A 19,585-nucleotide genomic window follows, 5' to 3' on the forward strand; every position below is an offset into this window, starting at 1 on the left:
TACATACAAGTGAAATCCTACAGTATCTGCCTTTCTCTGACTTATTTCACTTAGTATAATACCTCCCGGTCCACCCATGTTATCACAAATGGCAAGATTTCATTCTTTTAATGGCTGAGTAATATTCCATTGTGTGTGTGTGTGTGTGTGTGTGTGTGTGTGTGTGTGTATCTTTTCATACACACACACACACACACACACACACATCTTTATCCGTTGATCTACGGATGGACACTTAGGTTGCTTCTATATCTTGGCTATTTTAAATAGTGCTGCCATGAATACAGGAGTGCAGATATCTTCTCATTTTCTTCAGGTAAGTACCCAGAAGGGAAATTGCTGTATCACGCAGGAGCTCTATTTTTAATTTTGGGGGGAACCTCCATACTGTTTTCCACAATGGCTGTACCAATTTACATTCCCTTTTCTCCACATCCTTGCCAACACTTGTTATTTCTTGTCTTTTAATACCAGCCATTCTGAGAGGTGATATCTCATTGTGGTTTTGATGTGCATTTCCTTGATGATTAGTGATACTGGGTATCTTTTCCTGTATCCATTGGCCATTTGTATGCCTTCTTTGGAAAATGTTTATTCTGGTCTCCCACCTGTTTTTTTAATCAGACTGTGGTTTTTTGGTGTTGAGTTCTATAAGTTCTTTATATATTTTGAATAGTAATTTTTTATTGGATAAATCATTTGCAAATATCCTCTCCCATTCATTGAGTTGCCTTTATTGATGGTTTCCTTTACTAGCAAAAGCTTTTTTACTTTTAATTAAAAAATGTTTTTTTTTCTTTTTTCTTCTTTTTTAGAGAGAGAGCAGGAGAGAGGGGCAGAGGAAGAGAGAGAGAATCTTAAGTAGAATCCATACCCAGCACACAGCCTGATGCAGGACTTGTTCCCATGACCCTGGAATCAGGACTGAGCCGAAATGAAGAGTTGTATGCTCAACTGACTGAGCCACCCAGATGCCCCAGGTCTTTAATCCATTTGGGGTTTATTTTTGTATATGGTATAAGAAAGTGGTCCAGTTTCATTCTTTTGCACATTTTTCCAAGCATCATTTATTGAAGAGACGGTCTTTTTCCCATTATATATTCTTGTTGTAAACTAATTGACCATGGGTTTATTTCTGGGCTCTGTATTCTGTTACATTGGTCTGTGTTTTTGTGCCAGTACCATACTGTTTCGATTTCTATAGCTTAGTAGTATAGTTTGAAATCAGGAAGAGTGATAGCTCCAGTTCTGTTGTTCTTTCTCAAGATTACTTTGGCTGTTCAGGGTCTTGCAGTAATTCCACACAAATTCTTAGGATTATTTGTTCTAAATCTGTGAAAGATGCCATTGCATTTTTAAAAAATGAAATTGCTGTTTATTTTCAATTCACATTATATACACAAACATTAACTTCTGGGGAGAAGGGATTTTTTTTATTGTTTTTATATTAAACACTCAGTGCTCATCATGACAAGTGAATTCCTTAATCCCCATCACCTATTCCACCCATCTTCGAACCCATCTACCCGCCTCTGGTAACCATCCAGTTTGTTCTCTATACTTATGAGTCTGTTTCTTGGTTTGCCTCTAACTTTCATTTCCTTTTGCTCATTTGTTTTTCTTTTCTTAAATTTCACATATGAGTAAAATTATATGGTATCTGTCTTTCTCTGACTTATTTCACTTAGCATTATAGTCTTTAGCTCCATCTATGTCACTGAAATAGCAAGATTTCATTCTATTTTATAGCTGAATAATATTCCACTGGATATATATACCACATCTTTATCCATTCATCTATCAATGGACACTTCGGCTGATTCCATATATTGACTATTATAAATACTCCTGCTATAAATATAGGGGTACATATATCCCTTTGAATTAGTGTTTTTGTATTCTTTGTGTAAATACCCAGTAGGGCAATTGCTGGATTATAGGGTAGTTTATTTTTTTTAATGTTTATTTTTTTGAAGAGGGCATGGGCAGGGGAGAAGGAGAGAGAGAATCCCAAGCAGGCTCCATGCTGTCAGCACAGAGCCTGATACAGGGCTCAATCTCACAAACTGAGATTATGACCTGAGCCAAAATCAAGAGTCAGATGCTTAACTGACTGAGCCACTCAGGCGCCTCAGGTATTTCTGTTTTTAATTTTTTGAGGAACCTTCATACTGTTTTCCATAGTGGCTGCACCAGTTTGCATTCCTACCAATAGTTCAAGAGGGTTCCTTTTTTTTTAAAAAAAAGTTTTTATTTACTTATTTTTGAGAGAGAGAGAGAGACAGTACAAACGGGGAAGGGGCAGACAGAGAGGGAGAGAGAGAATCCCAAGCAGGCTCGCACTACCAGCACAGAGCCCGATGCAGAGCTCAAACTCACAAACCATGAGATCATGACCTGAGCCAAAACCAAGAGTCACTTAACCGACTGAGCCACCCAGGCACCCCAAGGGTTCCTCTTCCTCCACATCTTTGTCAACACCTGTTGTTTCCTATGTTACTGATTTTAGTCATTCTGACCAGTGTGAGGTCATCTCTCATTGTAGTTTTGGTTTGCATTTCTGTGAAGATAAGTGATGTTGAGCATCTTTTTATGAATGTGTTGGCCATCTGTATGTCTTATTTGGAGGAATGTCTGTTCATGTCTTCTGCCTATTTTTAATTGAATTATTTCTTTTCTTTTTTTTTTTTTTAACGTTTACTTATTTTTGGGACAGAGAGAGACAGAGCATGAACGGGGTTGGGGCAGAGAGAGAGGGAGACACAGAATCAGAAACAGGCTCCAGGCTCCGAGCCATCAGCCCAGAGCCTGACGCGGGGCTCGAACTCACGGACCGCGAGATCGTGACCTGGCTGAAGTCGGACGCTTAACTGACTGCGCCACCCAGGCGCCCCGTTAATTGAATTATTTCTTTTCTGGGTGTTGAGTCATAGAAAGTTCTTTTTATATGTTGGATACTAATCCTTTATTAGATATGTCATTTGCAAATATCTTCTTCCATTCAGTGTTTCCTTCACTGTGCAGAAGCTTCCTTTTTTGATGCAGTCCCGAGCTTATTTTTGTTTTTGTACCCCTTGCCTCAGGGAACCTTTCTAGAAAAAAGTTGCCATGGAAAGTTGTCAAGAGAATTATTGCTTGTGTTCTCTTTTAGGATTTTTATGGTTTCAGGTTTCATATTTAGGTCTTTTTTTTTTTTAATTTTTTTTTCAACGTTTTTTATTTATTTTTGGGACAGAGAGAGACAGAGCATGAATGGGGGAGGGGCTGAGAGAGAGGGAGACACAGAATCGGAAATAGGCTCGAGGCTCCGAGCCATCAGCCCAGAGCCTGACACGGGGCTCGAACTCACGGACCGCGAGATCGTGACCTGGCTGAAGTCGGACGCTTAACCGACTGCGCCACCCAGGCGCCCCATGGTCTTTAATTCATTTTGAATTTATTTTTGTGTATGATGTAAGAAAGTGGTTCAGTTTAATTCTTTTGCATGTTGCTGTCCAGTTTTCTCAATACCATTTGTCAAAGAGATATTTTTGGATATTCTTTCCTGCTTTGTCAAAGATTAATTGACCAGAAAACTGTGGGTTTATTTCTGGATATTCTATTCTGTTCCATTCATCTGTATGTCTATTTTTGTGCCAGTCCACACTGTTTTCATTACTACAGCTTTGTAGTGTAACTTGAAGTCTGGAATTGTGATGACTCCAGTTTTGCTTTTCTTTTTCAAGTTTGTTTTGGCGATTTGGGATCTTTTGCAATTCCATAAATATTTTAGGACTGTTTGTTCTAATTCTGTGAAAAATGCTGTTGGTAATTTGATAGGGATTGCATTAAATGTGTAGATTTCTTTGAGTATTATACATATTTTAGTATTTGTTAAATAGAATATTTGTTCTTCCAGTCCATAAGCATGGAATGTCTTTCCATTTCATTGTGTCATCTTCAATTTCTTTTGTCAGTGTTTTAAAGTTTTCAGAGTATAGATCCTTCACCTCTCTGGTTAGGTTTATTCCTAGGTATCTTATTATTTTTGGTGCAATTACAAATGGGATTATTTTCTTAATTCCACTTTCTGCTGCTTCATTATTAGTGTACAGAAATGCAATAGATTTCTGCACACTGATTTTGAATTCTACAACTTTACTGAATTCATTTTTTCAGTTCTAGCCTTTGTGTGTGTGTGTGTGTGTGTGTGTGTGTGTGTGTGTGTGTGGAGTCTTTCAGGTTTTCTCTGTATAGTATCATATATATCATATCATATCTGCAAAGGATGAAAGTTATACTTCTTCCTTACTAATATGGATGTCTTTTATTTCTTTGTGTTATCTGATTGCTGTGTTTAGGACTTCTAGTACCATGCTGAATAAAAGTGGTGAGAGTGGACATCCTGGTCTTGTTCCTGACCTTATAGGATAGGCTCTTTTTTCCCCATTGGGGGTGATGTTAGCTATAGGTTTTTCACATAAAGCCTTTATTTAGTTGACGTATGTTCCTCTAAACTGAGTTTGTTAAAGGTTTTTATTATGAATCAATGTTGTACTTTGTCAAATGCTTTTCCTCCATCTCTTGAAATGATCATATGTGATGTATCACGCTGACTGAATATTGAACACTTGCAACCAGAGAATAAATCCCACTTGACCATGAGAATGATTTTTTTTACTGTATTGTTGGAATCAGTTTGTTAGTATTTTGTTGAGGAGTTTTGCATCTATGTTTCATCAGAGATACTGGCCTGTTGGTCTCTTTTTTAGTGGTGTCTTTATCTGGTTTTGGTATCAGGATAATGCTGGCACCATAGAATGAATTTGGCAGTTTTATTTCCCTCTCTATTTTTTGCAATACTTTGGGAAGAGTAGGTATTAACTCTTTAAATGTTTGGTAGATTTCACCTGTGAAGCCATCTGATCCTGGACTTTTGTTTGTTGGGAGTTTTTTGATTACTGATGCAACTTTTTTGTTGGTTATCAGTCTGCTCAAATTTCTTTATTTCCTCCTGTTTCAATTTTGGCAGGTTACATGTTTCTAGGAATTTATCCATCTTTCCTAGGTTGTTCAATTAATTGATATATAGTTTTTCATAATATTCTCTTATAGTTGCTCACATTTCTGTGGTGTTGGTTGTTATTTCTCCCCTCTCACTTCTGGTTTTATTTATGTGGGTCCTTTGTCTTTTTTTCCTTCATAAGTCTGGCTAGAGGTTCATCAATTTTATTCATTTTTTTTTCTTCAAAGAACCACCTCCTGGTTTCAGTGATTTTTTTTTTAGCTCTATTATCATTTATTTCTGCTCTAATCTTTATTATTTCCTTCCTTCTGCTGGTTTTAAGTTTTGTTTGTTCTTTTTCTGGTTCCTTTGTTGTAAGGTTAGGTTGTTTATTTGAGATTCTTCTTGATTCCTGAGGTAGGCCTGAATTGCTATAAACTTCCCTCTTAGAACCACTTTGCTGCATCACAAAGGTTTTGAACTGTTATGTTTTCATTTTCATTTGTTTACATGTACTTTTAAATTTCTTCTTTTATTTCCTGGTTGACCCATTCATTGTTTAGTAACATGTTATTTACCTTCATGTATTTGTGGTCTTTCCAGATTTTTTCTGGTGGCTGACTTCTAGTTTCATAGCATTGAGGTCAGAAAAGGTACATGGTATGACTTCATTCTTGTATTTTTTGAGGCTTGTTTTGTGGCCTAATATGTGATCTATTCTGGAGAATGTTTCATGTACACTTGAAAACAGTGTGTATTTTGCTGTTTTAGGATGGAATGTTCTAAATATATCTGTTAAATCTCTCTGGTTCAATGTGTCATTCAAAGCCATTGTTTCCTTGGTGATCTTCTGTTTAGACGATCTATCCTTTGATGGACTAATTGTTCTAGTATCAATTAGTTCCTTATGCTTGCTATTAACTACTTCATGTATTTGGGTGTTCCCATGTTGGTTGCATAAATATTTACAATAGTCATATCCTCTTGTTGGACTATGTCCTTTATTATTATGTAAGTATCCTTCTTTGTCTCGTTAATCTTTGTTCTAAAGTCAGTTTTGTTCAATATACGTATTGCTACCCCAGTTTTCTTTTGACATAACATCCATTTGTATGATAGATGTTTCTCCAACACTTTCAACCTGCAGAGGTCTCTAGGTCTCAAATGAGACTCTTGTAGAATGCCATTGCAATTTCAATAGTGACTGCATTGAAGCTGGAGATTGCTTGGGTAGCATGGAAATTTTAACAATATTAATTCTTCCAATCCAGGAGCATGACATATCTTTCCACTTATTTGTGTTATCTTCAATTTCTTTCATCCACGTCAGTTTTCAGAGTACAAGTCCCACCTCATTGGTTAAATTTATTCCTAGGTATTTTACTCTTTTGATGCCATTGTACATGGGATGGTTTTCTTAATTTCTCTGATAGTTGTTATTACTGTATAGATATCCAACAGGTTTCTGTATCCAACAGGTTTCTATATATTAATTTTGTATATTGCAACTTTACTGAATTCATTTATTCTAATAGTTTTTTGGTGGATTCTTTAGGATTTTCAATGTATAGTATCATGTTATCTATAAATAGTGACAGTTTTACTTCTTCCTTATCAATCTGGATGCCTTTTATTTCTTTTTCTTGTCTGATTGCTGTGGCTGGGACTTGGAATACTATGTTTAACAAAAGTGGTGAAAGAGGGCTTCTTTGTCTTGTTCCTGGTATTAGAGGAAAAGCTTTCAGCTTTTCTTTGTTAAGTATGATGTTAGCTGTGGTTTTGTCACTGGTAGCCTTTATTATATTAGGGCGTGTTCCATTTATACCCACTTTGTTGAGAGTTTTTATCATAAATGAATGTTGAATTTTGTCAAATGCTTTTCCTTGCATCTACTGAGATGATCATGTGATTTTTATCCTTCATTTAATAATGCAGTAAATTACACTGATTTGCAGATATGGAACCATTCTTGTATCCCTGGAATAAATCCCATGTGATCATGATGTATGGATTTCTCTAAATGTATTGTTAATTTTGGTTTGCTAATATTTTGTTCACAGTTGTCGCATCTATATTCATCATGGTTAATGGAAATAAGGCCCAATTTTTAACCAATGAAACTTCCTTAACTTTCCAGATAAGATCGATAGACTATAATTTATTGGATAGGCTAGTCAGTTGTTTTTAATGGAATGTGATTTTGTTTTAACAATTTCTTTACAGCCTACTACTTCTTAAAATAGTTGCCTGCACCCAAATAAAGGATTGAGAACAACCTATATTGGGGCGCCTGGGTGGCTCAGTTGGTTAAGCGTCTGCCTTCAGCTCAGGTCATGATCTCACCCTCCATGAGTTCGAGCCCCATGTCAGGCTCTGTGCTGACAGCTCAGAGCCTGGAGCCTGCTTCAGATTCTGTGTCTCCCTGTCTCTCTCTGCCCCTCCCCTGCTCATGCTCTGTCTCTCTGTGTCTCAAAAATAAATAAAAACATTAAAAAAAATTTTTTTAAAGAAAAAAACCTATATCATTAATTTACTATATATGGTGCAAATTATTGTTAGTAAAACTGCATTTTCTATCAAATATTTTATCTTAATTATAAAGTGGTTAGAATAAAATGAAAAATACAGTGTTAAGAAATAAACTGAACCAAAATTAATCACACTACGACATGTCAAACTAGTGTCTTACACAGAAGAAGAATAATGTATCTATTTGATTTAAATGTCTTTTGTATGATCTTTCTGTATCACTAGTTATTCACATAGCCTTTGGGGAGGTATACAGGGAATTGTACTATTTTAAAATGTCTCCAATTTCATTTTATTGTGAATTTTTTATAGGAGGGGCAGCAGTCTGAGGACAAAAATATGGGATAAAAAATATAAATTCCTTAGATATTTGTGCCTTTTGTAGATCCAACCTGAGAGAGAAAACTGAAAAATTTGATGAAAGGCAATTATAAGTTCAAAACAGTATTAAGTGATTACAGTGGTTACAGCTCAGTAGGACCATGCTAAATTTATTTAACCACCATCAATTATACGACAAACCAGATGGTGTATCGGTCATAGCATGAATTTGGCATTATGGTGGAAAACAGAAATAAAATGTTGGCCCTAGTTTAATCTGTGTAACTAGTATGTATGGTTAATCATTCTGACCCCCACAAGAAAAATTCTAGAAAACACAATGAAATAAAGCAATATATAATTTTTTGGAGGCAAAAAATGAATTCTTAAGAACATGAAGGCTTATAATTATTAGGCTGTCGGATACCTCAGAACATATATCACATTAAACTTACTCTTTGTTCCTTTTCCTTTTCTTCTTCCATAGTTTGAAATGCAAGGACATGTGCTTCTTTCAAAGATTTATGTCTCTGTTGATGTTGTTCCTCTAATTCTTCAAGCTCTTGTGTAAGTCGTTGTCGCTCTTGTGTGAACTGGGCTTGCAGTTGTTGCAAAGAAGTCTGAGACTGGGAAAGCTGCATCTCCAGATTCTGTTTCAGCAAGGAAATCTATGCCACAGAATGGTACACAATGAAGAATAAATACAAGGCATACTTCACAACAAATTTCCAATCTAAGGGAAAAAAGCATTTCCAAGATATTAACTAAAGTAAAATAACTGCCTTAAGTATCCACTTAAAATGTTTTGCAATATATTATAAGTATTTAATATTTAGGTATCACCACTTGTAATTCTATTTATAATATCCTAAAAATAGACAGTTTTATTGGTATTTAGTTTGTGGACTAAAGACCACCCGACATTTAGAAATACAGTGAACACCTGTGTTATAGTGCTATGAAAATTCATAATATGAAATAAAAACAGGACAACTAATGTTAATGTATTTATTAGGTTACAGTCCTTCAAGGAAATAGTATAAATAGTTAAATTGCTGATTTGTGAGGTGGTAGAATTGAGTAGTTAAGAATGGGGGCTCTGAGTTAAAATCCTAGCTCTGCCACTTATTAGACCAATACCTCACCAGGCCGTGTGAGCTGAAGTGTGTTACTACACATTAGTGTAGTGTTCATTTAGAACAGCCCCTGGCATGTAATAAGTGCTCAATAAATGGTTTTTGAGGATTTTTTGAGGATTTAAAAAATTACTCTTTATAAAAGATTTTTCCATTTATGGTTTAGAATCCTTATGTAAAAAAAAAAGATGTTCACTTTTGAATTTTAATTCAAACAATTTGTAAACTTCAAGCTTTTTAAAACCACAAACATCCCACAGTCCTCTGTTTATATCCTCACAATGTCAGGTACTTTTCTTTACCGATGGAAAACTGATTTGTCACTCCTTTTGAAACAGACATCACCCTTAATGTCTGCATTGCTTCTGAGTCCCTTTTAAAGAATAAAAGCACAAACGCATGTATACGTATATATACATATGTCATTTGTTTGATATAACCATTTAATTTGATCTATTTCTCTTCTCATACACAGGAAAATCTAACTTGGAACTAGATAACTCAACCATATTGTAATAGAAGTTTGAAGCTAAGGAACATAGGAGAACCAGACAAAAAGTTGTCAATTGTATTCCATTAATTTAAGATGCTATATGTGTTTATATACAAGTAAAACAGTTTCTGTGGCCAAGAAGACTAAGGGAGAGAGGAAAGTGAGTTTTGTAAATGGGATAAGATATTCTTTTGACTGATGAAAGGCAGGTATAGGATGCCTCACATGTCTCACAAAGGAAAAGGGACCTGGGAAAGAAAAAGGGTGGAGAATCATCAGAGATGCAAAAAATAAGGAGAATGTTACAATAGCAGCTAAGGACATACTTGTAGAGTAGGAAGACTAAGACAAATTATACCATGTGACTTCTCACCATTTTATACAAAGAAAATCAGGATGAAATGAATGTTAAGGACAGTCCAGAAAGAAAAAGTACATTACAAAAGGGTAAAATGTGTTGTTTGTGAAAACTAATGTGTAATTGGTAGTCATTTTCTTCCCAGCTAGCTGGCCCTTGAAACAGAAAAGGCACCTACCTGCCCACTCTCTTCCCAAGTTCAACCTTTGTCTCATACCCAGCATGGGGACCCATGTGACACCCTTGTCTCTAGTGATAACTTATTAGAACATATATGGAAATGTTAGGAAAAGACCATGTTACATGTAGAATAATGATTGATATTTTCAAAGTGATTAACTGACCCCTGGCCAAGTAAGGACCAGTGAACAAACTGCTCACTAAGCTATCTGCCCTCGTATGCATCTGCATACACTCAAAGAAAGGGGGCATGTTTTTCAAACTTGCACACAGGTACCATATGGACTAGTAGTAGCCATGGGTCCAGTCCTTTAATTAAGTGTGCACTTAGATTAGTAAGAAGCCAATCAGTTCATAGCAGTGCATCTTATTTTCTGCAATACTCACTTCAAAAATTCAGTGCATCAAAAAGAGCTCTCCCATATGTTAATTGGACTACAGTGGACTCACATTTTAACTATTTAAGGATGAAACTTATGAAGAAATAGAGTATTTAAAATGATAAACCACAGTAATAGAACAGTAACATATTTAAAATCTAAGGACACTTTTGGGGCACATGGGTGGCTCAGTCAGTTAAGCATCCGACTCTTGATTCTGATTCAGGTCATGATCTCGCAGTTCCTGAGTTTGAGGCCCATGTTGGGCTCTGTGCTGTGTAGAGCCTGCTTGGAAGTCTGTCTCCCTCTCTCTCTTGCTCTCAAAAATAAATAAACTTTAAAAAAAATTATAAAAGAAAAAAAATCTAAGGACACTTTCAAACCTCTCTAGCTTAAATGAAATACATCTAAATATTTTACAAAATAATATAGTTTACCTTGAAAAAATTCCAAAGTATTATTTTTCATTTTGGGATATAAGATCAATTTTTGTTATCTATATTCAATAAAATATAAAGAATATGCAAAAAAGACATTATCATGCAATTTAGTGTTCAAATATACTTAGATATTCTGTATTCTTAACTTTAAAAGCACACCAAAATAATGTTAAGGCTATATAAAATCTCTAGATTCATGCTCAATACCATAAGATGAATTATATGCAGAAAGCCTTTATCATGCAACGCAGCATCAAAACTTATTTCGCTCATTTTATAAATAAGTTAGTAGCATTGCATTAAATTATCAGCCTTTATTCAATGTGACAGTTACATGGCACTTTAAAACACAGAAATAATGAGCAAAGCAACGTAAAATGAACTAATTTTTTATGTATAGCTGTAACTTAAACAGCTGAGTATATTTTATGAAAATACATAATTAATATAAAACTTCATTAATTCAAAATAAAAGAGAACAAAGACTTCACATCAAATAGTATAGGCAATCTTTATCAGTACTTTTATTACAGAATTATAGAAAGCCATTTCTCATAAATGAATGAGAATGGTTGTTCAAATTATATATTCAAAGTATCTAGTTATGTGGTATTAGTTTATTTACATGTGTTATAATTTTAAATTTTAATGCTTTTTGCTTTGTTGGTTTTAAATAAACCAAAAGAATCCTTATTTCAGAAAAGAATTTTAATAATTTAAAAAATTCTTACCACAGGAGTTGGATATGAATTATATAGTATATTCTATTGATTAATAGCTACGAGATATTTTGCAAACAGTTTTAAAGGCCAATAGAAATTGCTACCCTCGGACCTCTACCACTTAAAACGCTGATATATTTTCAAATATAAAGTGTTGTAAACTTTTCAAAAAGACTAAAATTAAAAACATATGGATACATTTTTCTGGAGAATGGAAAGTTTTATCTATTTCCTAGGGGCAATTTCACAAGGATTCTGTACCTTCACAATGGTGTATGAAAAAACACCCTCAAAATAGAAAATGAATCAAATCTGAAGTACTGGATGTGATAGGATGTCAACATGGAATATGGAATTATGTTAGGCCAAAATACTTAACAATTTTGACAAGAAAAGTCAACACAAATTATAAGAAAGTCTAAACCATATGATATCAGTTCAATACTTTCAAATATATAAAGCAGCATTAAAAACTGCTAACACAGGATTAGAGAAAACTTATTACTATATCAACAACTTCTATAAATGTTCATGTAAAACATCTGAAGGTCCCTGAATATTTTAGCTCCTTTTTTTGTTTGTTTGTTTTTAACCACTAATTTGCTATTTTTGAAGAGTCTAGCTAAAAAAGTAAATTTAAGCTTAGGAAAATTATGACCATTCTAATAAAATTCTCAATTGTTCATAATTTCTTGGTATTTTTCTAAGAAGACCTATAAACTGAATTTATCAATTAAGAACCCCAAAAATGCCTACTTAATGTCCTTAAGATATTTCTGCAGTATGTTCCCAATCACTCTTTCATTCTTAGTTGAAAGAAAGTAGACAGCTTTTATAAAGGACAAAGGTCTCAATAACCACTTGTCTTTTAGAACAAGACAGTATATAGCAGACAACTGTTTGCATGGAAGGCTGGGCAAGAATGTGTGGAGGGGGTGGGTAGTTGCTCATTCTGCTGAACAACACTGACACGGTCATGTTTTGTTTGGATGAGGACAACTTAGAAGAGCTGATCCTCAATGACTGATGTTACCAAAGGGAATTAATGGGGATTTCATTGTGTCACCAACTCCTTTTACCTTTTATATGGATGAATCAAGGCATTCTCATTCTAGTTACTAATTGATTTAACTTCAATTTAAAGTTTTTCCATTTATAACTATTTAAGTAAAGATGACTATGTTGTCACAAGTATTCTGAAGTACAATTCTGACAATAATCTTACCTTATTTGGGTTCTTATCTCTATCCCAATCAGTATATTTGTCAAAAAGACTGGATTAATATAGTGATCATGCCCAAATCCTTACTAGGTTATATGTGAATTTCTAACTGTAGTCTTATTTCACCAACATTGGGATAAATATCTTTGTTGCTTATTTTTAAATACATTTTTTAGTGGCACTTAGGTAGCTCAGTCGGTTAAGCATCTGACTAAGGCTCAGATCATGATCTCACAGCAGGTGAGTTCAAGCCCTGTGTTGGGCTCTGTGCTGACAGCTCAGAGCCTGGAGCCTGCTTCAGATTCTGTGTCTCTGCCCCTCCTGTGCTCATGCTGTCTCTTTCTTTCTCAAAAATAAATAAACATTAAAAAATTTTTAAAAATATATTTTAAAAATGATGTTCAATGTATTCATGTATTTCTAATTATGTTTTAGGTAGAAAGCAAAGTTTAATTTTTTTAACTTTCTATAATTTATTTATTTTTTATAATTTATATCCAAGTTAGTTAGCACATGGTGCAATGATGATTTCAGGAGTAGATTACTTAAGCCCCTTACTCATTTAGCCCATCCCCCTCCCACATCCTCTCCAGCAAACCTCTGTTTGTTCTCTATATTTAAGAGTCTCTTCTGTTTTGTCCCCCTCCCTGTTTTTATGTTATTTTTGCTTCCCTTCATGTTCATGTCTTTTGTATCTTAAAGTCCTCATATGAGTGAAATCATATGATATTTGTCTTTCTCTAATTTCGCTTAGCGTAATACCCTCAAGTTCCATCCCTGTAGTTGCAAATGGCAAGATTTCATTCTTTTTGATTGCCGAGTAATACTCCATTGTATGTATATACCACATCTTCTTTATCCATTCATCCATCAATGGACATTTGGGCTCTTTCCATAGGCAAAGTTTAATTTTAAAGGTAGATAAAGTTGTCTTTTCTTGCATAGTAGAAATAATTTAGAAAGGTATGAGGAAATAGTTTCACTCCAGAAGTATCAAAATTTTATAGGACATCTCTAGACTCAAGCTTTGAGTCCTCTAGGACAGGAGTTGCCAAACTGCAGCCTGTTGTAAATTAAGTTTTACTAGAACATGGCCACACAGATTTGTTCACATATTGTTATGGCCACTTTCATCCTACAACAGCAACAGAGTCAAGTAGCTACCAGAAAAACTGCAGGGCCTACAAGGCCAAAAGTATTTACCATCTGGTGCTTTATAGAAAAAGTTGGTGAACCTCTGGCCTAGGATATCAAAAAAATATTCAAAGATCTTCAGCTCTGTTTTTTTTAAAGAACAATGTTGGGAACGGTAAACATAAATTTCATTTTTTCTTTTCATATTATATATGAAAATTTTTTAAAGAGGTGTTTATATTGGAATATTACTTTGAAGCTTAATTTCTGCATATTTAAGTAAAAACAATAGCTTTGGCAATTCCTAGGAAAGGGACTTACTTCATTTCACTTAAATCTTTTCATAATTACAACATCAAAATATAAAATATGTCCTGAATCTCATGAACCTTCACAATTAACACCTGTTAATTGATATTACTTTTTCAAAAAATAAACTAGTTTACCAAAAGAAAAAATATATTTACACTTATTTCCATTGTTTTGACAGTCAAGTAGTTAACAGTTTTCAAAAATATTTTTCAGAGTAATTTAAATAATGAATTCTATGTTTGAAAGGTAAAATCTTGCTTGGCTTTGTAATAAAAATTTGCTTATTAATACAATGTGGTAGAGGTATGCACATACACAAACAAATGGCTGAAAGTTAGAAGCTTTTGTTACCCATATACGAAACATAACTTATTGAATACCGAAGTGTATTTTTTATATTGTAAGTTAAAGCTGTAAAGCAGTGATGATATTTATGCAAAATCAAAAGTGCAACATGCCCTTGTGTACAAATTGTAAGTGCCGTTCACTTACATTGTTGATAGATTTATGCAAAGCTTCACCCAGAGAGTGCCGCTAGGAAGAAAAGATCAAAGGAATAAAGGGAAACATTCAGAAATCAACTAAGTGAAAGAAAGAGGAATATAAAAGGGAGAGTAAAACACAGAACATTAGTTATAATATGCTCAAGAAAAATAAGTTGAAAACAGTTTTTCAGAAAGGAATTAGACCAAAAAAATTAAGACACACAATCTAAATTATCTGTAGTCCCTTAAGACAGTATCTGATGCTTGTGGGATGGCAGACTTACCTATGCAAAATACTGAAGGCCAGTACATATAAATCAGAATTCAGTTGGAAAGATAATGGTTATTGAAGGACGTAGAAGAAATCTTACTGTTCTAAATTCCTCCCAGAAATCTACAATATAAAATGCTTCAAAGCATTATACTCAGTACTGATATAAGCTCATGAAAGACTTCTCAAGAGAAATGAGCAGATGAGAACTGAAACACTAACTTGATTGACTATATAATTTGGGGGCCAAAAATAAATATGAGATAATCATTAAAAATGTGAACATTTACTAATAATCTGATTTTATATTTAGGGGAAAGAAAGAAGAGATGCTTTTATATCTCTTCAGTCCTATTTTCTAGGATATATTTGGCAAAATTATTTATGATCTGGGTTCATTTTTCAGAAGTTCATTGAAATTTTCAGTGATATAAAACAACTGGAAATACCCACACCCTCTCTTTCCCCAAATATGAGAGAAAATGTGATTTCATTTTTAATTGCCTCATTTTTTTTTTTGCTTTCTAAAAATACAAAATAGTATTTTAAATTTATATTAGTAATTTAAATAAGTGCCTGTGGAATACTTTCTACTTTGGACACTATAATTAAATTTTCAGACAGAAAATAATTCTCTCTTTCATAATGTGATTATTCCTTGGTGTGTCATAAGCTAAAACTAGTTTTTATTTGGTAAAAAATTTATTTAGACTAATATAAGATACAGTTTAAGATACAAATATATCAGAGTTATAAAAATAAGCTGAGAAAAAAAAGATTAATTTCTATTTAGTTATTCCATAACTGATCAATTTAAAGTTTCTCATTGATTTAATACATAAAATTACATACAGAATACATAATATACATAATATATATTTTGTAAATGCATATATACTTTTTCTTTTATATACATGTCATATTAATTTTATTTACTTTTTCTTCATGCTTTCTCATACTCAATATTCTTTATATACTAAAAAGACACTTCTCCAGACTTTACAAAATTTACAAAAAGCTAAGGGACTTTTAATTGTTTTTCTTGTTTGTTTTACTTCTTTTATTTCTCAGAAGTGATGTTCTAGTACTAGAAGTTAACCTAAAATGTATGGCATTTACTTAGGAAGTAGATTTGATTTTTCATTCTTTAAGATATCATCAGACAAAAATATGTATGTTATTTAGGATTCCTGAACTAATTGATAAGCTAGGCTAACACAACATATCAAAATGGCATGCCAGGTCTTCCCTTAGGAATTCTAGACTTTAGATTCTGTACAACAGAAGTGTATTTGAACACTTGGAATCTAAACTCACATGGGTACTGCCTCTGTCAACACACTGTTACAGGCCATGGAAATATCTAAACCAAAAGATATGGTCCTTGAGCTGTGACCTGGGGTGACTTACATCACAGACTTGTCTGCAGCAATGGGGAAACGCACTAGTGCTATTGGGTCACAATACCCTAATTGGTTAATACATAAATGAAGTAAGATTAGTTTTTCAACTAAAAAATCTTTATTGGGGTACTATTAAATTCTAGGAAATAATCTTAAGTACAGAGTGATATAGAGAGTTGAATAAGACCATAAAACAAACATACAAAAAACAAATTCAAAAATAAGAAGTTGATGACATTGTAGTATTCTACAATAAAAAAAAAAAAAAAGATTGCTGTGATAGGAAATGACTGGAAGTGATATTGGGTAGATGGTAAGGAAAGATCTTTTGAAAGAAGTGAAATTTGAACTTGAAATCAATGAAAAAGCCAGCCACAAAATGAGATAACTGATCCTGGGAAAAGTGTGTCCAGGCAAATGGATTAGCTAGCACAAAGAGCCTGAGGTGGAAGTGAGTTGTGAGTGACTGGATGTACATGTGTATATGATATGTGTGCTGGGGGGAAGGTTTGTGAGGATGACAAAAGATGGGTGATTTTTCAGGGGCCAGATGTCTTAGGGTCTTATAGGACAATAAAGGAGTCAGAATAAGAGCCTTAATTCAATGAAGCGCCTCGAGAGAATTTTAAGGAGGGGAATGACAAGATCTGATTACATTATAAAAGACTGCTTTGAGTACTTCTGAAGAAAAGTGACATTGGGGAGGCTGGATAGGAAGCTTGGCGCAGTATTTACTAGGGTAGATAAAAGCTGATGGTATGTTTTAGAGGTGGAATAAATAGGATTGACAGATTGCATGAGAGATAAAGGAAAGAGAAATCAAGGATGACTCTTCGGTTTCTGTTCTGAGCCACAAGCAGTGCCAAGAAATGAAGATGATGGGTTGGCAGACGGAGATTGGGAATCAGTATTTCTGAGTCAGGCACGTGAAATTTGAGATGCCAATTATCCAATCAAATGATTTTGAGTTCAGGTGAAGATATCAAGGCTAGAGATTTAACTTTGGAAGTCACTGACACATAGATGGTATTTATGCCATAACACAGATGAGATTCCCCAAGTAAATGTCTGCTTGAAAGAATATTGGATGAACTAAAAGTCTGTATGCAAAGATGTTACTCAGCAAGCATTCTATATAAGCAAGATCCATGTTGATAAAAACTGATGCCCTATATAATAGTTCATTTGTTTTAAAACAACTTAAGCTTCTTGTTAGTTTTTGAGATGAGTAAAAAGGGCCTCAGGACATCCTCTTCCACTGATAGCACTCTGATTTCTCAACATCGAAAGCCTACTGAATGTGTCTCAGAATTTCTTTTCTTGAAAGATGAATATAATCAGACTTTCAGATAAGTGAGAAAGAAAACAAAAAGTTGCTGTGCTTAATAAGAAATTTAGAGCTTTGTATGTAAGAAACTATGCTCTTAGGAATCATCACATTTATTCTAAACCTGAGTTTATTCATTTAGAAAATAGCACAAGGTTTTACATGTTTGCAATTTGTAAACATATTGGTATATAAATATTAAAATCCACTGAATTACAGGCTTTTGGAGGACAATGACTGTCTTATTCACAGTTTGTATCCAAAGTGCCTAAAGGTATGTGGCAAAATGTAAATGGATCAATGAATGCTTATTTCAAGACTGAATGATATGGAATTTTATTATTTAGTTTTTGCTACTCTCTACCTTACTTTTCCTTTCCCCCATAATAACATAAGCAGTAAAAAGAAAGCTTCAAAGTTAAAAAGAAAAAAGTTATTTAGAAAAAATACATACATCCAAATCATGCAAAAATCCTGTTGACAGAGGCCAAAAGATTCTAAGACTTCGAAACGAATCCTCTCACAGAAATGAACTAGTGAGTATACCAAATATACTATTTCCTCAAAATATTGATCAAAACAAAGACCGACAAGAGGGAACGATATTTGTTGAATGGCACCTAACTTGTCCCACTGTATTCTATTCTCCATTCTGCAGAATTTTGAAATTATAATACTTGAATATTTCATACTCCTGATTAAAATCTTCCAACAGCTCCTCATCGCTCTTTAGATAAACTCCCAGCCTTGGGGATCACAAGACCCCAAGTGATCCAACCCTGCTTACCTCCCCAGCTTCCTGACTCTCTACTCTCCAGAGCAAAGGTGTTTGGGGGCTGCCTGAGGGCCTTTGCACATATGTCCCCTTCTGCTTAGGATGCTGTTCTTTTCCTCTTTCCCTGATTCCTGCCTCTCTTCCAGGTCTTATGTAAAGGATCCTATAGGCAAATAAACCTTCCCCAAGTTTCCAGACTATGTTAGGTTCCCATGGTACACATGTTGTATACTACAGTTATAATGAGTTAATGTATCCAACTGTTATTTCTATTTTCCTTCCTTTCTAGATTATACGCATTGGGAAGGCAGAGATTATTATGACTCCATTATGGGTCTAGCACACTACATGGTGTTATCAGCACTAAATTTTTGACAGATGTCAAAATGTCATCAAATGTCGACAGAATAAAATTCTCATTACTAAAACAAGAAACGTCATTTATCAAATTTTTGATTTCCTTGAAACAGTAGGTACAATGATCTTACACTGCAATTCAAGTAAAATACGTTAAAGCCTAATGAAATGTTCCAAAATTCAATATTTAATATATAATATGGTAATTTTTTAAAGCAAATTATGTAAAGTCCTTTTCTAATATTAATTTCAAGTTTTACTAATATCTACAGAAAAGCAACCAACAAACTTAAGTTTTAAGAGTGAAAATCACAACTTTAATAATTATCCTCGGGGTTGCCTGGGTGACTCAGTCGGTTAAGCATCCAACTTCGGCTCAGGTCATAATTTTGTGGTTCACAAGTTCGAGCCCCTCATCAGGCTCTGCGCTGTCAGCTCAGAGCCTGGAGCCTGCTTCAGATTCTGTGTCTCCCTCTCTCTCTGCCCCTCCCTTGCTCGTGCTCTTTCTCTCTCAAAAAAAAAAAAAAAAAAAAAAAAATTAAAAAAAATAATTCTCCTAAAGCAAAATATTGAAGAAAAATTCATGAACAATTGTTCAGTATTTAAACTAAAGTAGTAATAACAGACACACAATAAATGAAATTAGAGACAAGCTAATGTTAGATAATTCTTAACACTTTCCTCAGAGATTATCTTAAATAACTGTATAATCATATACCCATTGAAATTTTTCAGATCCAAAATGCTTTTTTTTAG

The 19,585-nt window shown here is 34.0% G+C and overlaps 1 protein-coding gene across 6 annotated transcripts in view; it reads right to left on the reverse strand.

Moving 5' to 3' along the window:
* FAM184A (family with sequence similarity 184 member A) overlaps positions 1 to 19,585 on the reverse strand; it is a 130,435-nt gene that overhangs the window by 22,533 nt on the left and 88,317 nt on the right. For all 6 annotated transcript variants that reach the window (XR_006299043.1, XM_043592214.1, XM_043592216.1 and 3 more), the window contains exon 10: positions 8,290 to 8,502. Coding sequence is in view for 5 of the 6 variants with exons in the window: in XM_043592214.1 (XP_043448149.1) it covers positions 8,290 to 8,502 (213 nt within the window). In the remaining variant the exon portion in view is untranslated. The remainder of the gene's footprint in view (positions 1 to 8,289; positions 8,503 to 19,585) is intronic.

Source organism: Prionailurus bengalensis, chromosome B2 (genome assembly GCF_016509475.1).
Source record: "Prionailurus bengalensis isolate Pbe53 chromosome B2, Fcat_Pben_1.1_paternal_pri, whole genome shotgun sequence".
In the NCBI taxonomy this organism is placed as follows: domain Eukaryota; kingdom Metazoa; phylum Chordata; class Mammalia; order Carnivora; family Felidae; genus Prionailurus; species Prionailurus bengalensis.